Below are 2895 nucleotides of genomic sequence, written 5' to 3'. Positions count from 1 at the left end.
GAACATTTTAACAAGTCATAAAAGATGAATCACTGCCTGGCCATATGAGATTTCGTTATGGGAATGAAGGTTAGGATCATGATTCGGTTGTATTACAGCACACAAGTGTGGATTAGCACCATTTGTTGTTTGATTTTGCCGTCTTATAGAGTGTTTGGAGCTGCAAAACGGTGACGTGTGACATCAGATTTCAGTAAATTGTTAGTAACTGCAAAGCAGCAGATACCCATTCCATACTTATATAACATGAAACTCCACATTGTTCATATTTAAGTAAAATAACAACAAAGCAGCTTGTGCAGTGTTTTCCTATTCATAAATGCACCTCTGGGATATTTAAGGCGTTACAGTAACACAACAATGTCTGTTAATTACATAGTCCAATTAGAGTTATAGCAGATGGTCTTGTAAGCTGGTGGGTCTTATTGGAAAATGACCCCCCTATGTAGAAACTGATTCTCTGAGCAAAATAGCAGCCAAGTTGCTCATCACACTTGATGACACAGGCCATTCGATAGCAAAGTGCAGAGTTTTGTTTGCCATCCTTGTATTGTTAGACCACGTCGTAAAGGAGCAAATCAACATAATGCAGTACTCATCAGAAGTGGTGTTACGTAACTAACTAATCTTTCAGAAAGCCTGTCTGGATTTAAATAGAGATATACATAATCCCATTCAGCACTTAGGAGTTGTCAGGGGGAGCCAAGCCCAAAGAGGGGCCAACGCCAGCACTCAGCACAACGCCATCCCGTCGTTCTGGTAGGAGAAAGGAGCAGGTAAGCGAGGAGGGTGTGTGAAAGCAAGAAGAAACTCAGCAAATCCGTCCCTTTTACTTGTGTACAGCTTGGGAATATGGGGAACAGTAAGAGCGGTGCTTTGTCCAAAGAGATTCTGAATGATCTGAAGTTGAACACCAAATACACGGAGGAAGAGCTCTGCGCGTGGTACGCCAGCTTCCTCAAAGAGTGTCCCACTGGACGCATCTCCAAAGAACAGTTTGAGGGCATCTACGCCAGTTTCTTCCCAGATGCAGATCCTTCCGCCTACGCTAGGCATGTCTTCCGCAGCTTTGACACCAACGCAGACGGAACCTTGGACTTTAAGGAGTACATTGTGGCGCTGCACCTTACCTCGTCAGGCAAGACCACGCGCAAACTTGAATGGGCGTTTGCTCTGTATGATGTAGATGGCAACGGGACCATCAGTAAAAACGAGGTGCAGGAGATTGTACGGGTGAGCATTGGTCATATTTGTCTTTAACATACAATACTTTTTTAAAGCATTTGGTGCTGACTGAGTATGGAAAGTGTGCAAGGTTTAGAGGGTTGTTTGCAGGCACTGCTCGTGGCATTTAGCTGCAAGTTGTAGTATGTAGGTAACAGTCCAACAGTTGTGAACAGATGGCTCAAGAAGCTCAGGATAGATTATACCACCAGGTGTAATACAAGTCTCAATCACTTAAGCATATCCAATGCCATTAGTTGTCAATGTGTCAGTTATTATTTTTATGTTAAAAGCGACATAATTTAAATATTGTGTATTTTTCTGGGAACAGTCGATATTCAACATGATTCCGGATGAAGACCAAAAAAACCTTCCAGAAGATGAGGACACACCAGAAAAGCGAGCAGACAAAATTTGGACCTTTTTCGGAAAGAACGATGATGGTAATATGTGCTATTGCTGTAGAATACGTGGATCATGCCGTGTGCTCCTAATCCATCCATTTTCACAATGTCATATTGTCTTCACAGATAAGATCGAAGAGGGGGAGTTCATTCAGGGTGTCATGGAAAACAAAGACATCTTGAGGTTGATACAGTTCGACGAGCCAAAGAAGATTCAGGAAAAACTCAAGGAAAAGAAGCATTAATGACCACATTCCCATGAGACTGATCGGAACTTCGTTTCTATTCATTTGAAACCAAACCTACATGAACCAGACTGCTTCTCCAGGTCACATACTGGACGCATACAGATACGCTATCCATAAACACGTCAGAGTTATGAACCTGACAAACCTAGCTTTTCTTATAATACACACAAGACTTCTGTCCTGGACCACCACCACATCTACCTGAAGCCTCTGAAGTCATTGCTATTTCCATTGTTTTTAGAGTCCAATCAATAAGAGCAATTAGGCTCATGTTAACAGTCCTATCTAGCGTATGCAATCCTCTTAGCATCTGAAGGTCAGGTAAGACAAATCCGCAGGGTCCAGTGGCTCTCCTCTTTTAGATCCCTTCAGGGTTAAGGTGGTTTAAGCGCTCAACATGCATTCATCAGAATCTGTTTAGCAGCCGACTGGGAAATTTTTATAGATCAAATTTCTTGTACTGTGTTTTTTAGGATGTACAGTGATGGTGATGACAATTTTAGAGAATTCTTACATGAAAAATTTAGGAATTCATATCTATTCTAAGTCCATTTCATTACTGATAAATCCACCAATGGCAATTAGCTATATAAAAACTCAGGGTAACACTTTGTTTTACAGTGTCCTTGCTACATATGTTACATCTACTTACTGTAGTAATAAGTAACAGTAAATTATGCATAATTGCAAGCAACTAACTCTAAACCAATACCTAACCCTACCCTAAGTGCATGTTGTTAATTTATATTGCTCAGTATGTAAATGTATAATTACTCTGCAACAAGGACACCTTAAGTGTAACCAAACACTGTTTCTGTCCATTTTAGATCAAAGATTACTGTTGTGTTGGAACAACAGTGTACATGACAGTCACAACTGACTGTGGTTTCTGTCCATGTATTTGTAAAATAATATAGCAGCCTGAAGTTTTAGATACGTTCAAATGTTAACCTGTGTTGTCCATGTTATTTTCTTTTTCAATCATTACAATTCAATATACTGTATATAAATATATTTTG

At 40.2% G+C, this 2895-nt stretch overlaps 1 protein-coding gene across 1 annotated transcript; it reads left to right on the top strand.

The window, feature by feature from the left end:
• Positions 1-844: 844 nt before the first annotated feature.
• rcvrna (recoverin a) lies at positions 845-2302 on the top strand. The gene is made up of 3 exons (XM_056253462.1): positions 845-1233; positions 1556-1667; positions 1755-2302. Exons 1-3 carry the CDS (start codon positions 853-855, stop codon positions 1871-1873), a joined length of 612 nt encoding a protein of 203 aa, XP_056109437.1. The 5' UTR covers positions 845-852; the 3' UTR covers positions 1874-2302.
• Positions 2303-2895: the final 593 nt, after the last annotated feature.

This window comes from Rhinichthys klamathensis, unplaced genomic scaffold (genome assembly GCF_029890125.1).
Source record: "Rhinichthys klamathensis goyatoka isolate OS25496 unplaced genomic scaffold, OSU_Roscu_1.1 h1tg000004l_1, whole genome shotgun sequence".
In the NCBI taxonomy this organism is placed as follows: domain Eukaryota; kingdom Metazoa; phylum Chordata; class Actinopteri; order Cypriniformes; family Leuciscidae; genus Rhinichthys; species Rhinichthys klamathensis.
The sequence above is the reverse complement of the archived record's forward strand: the minus strand, read 5'-3'. Positions and strand labels throughout refer to the sequence as shown.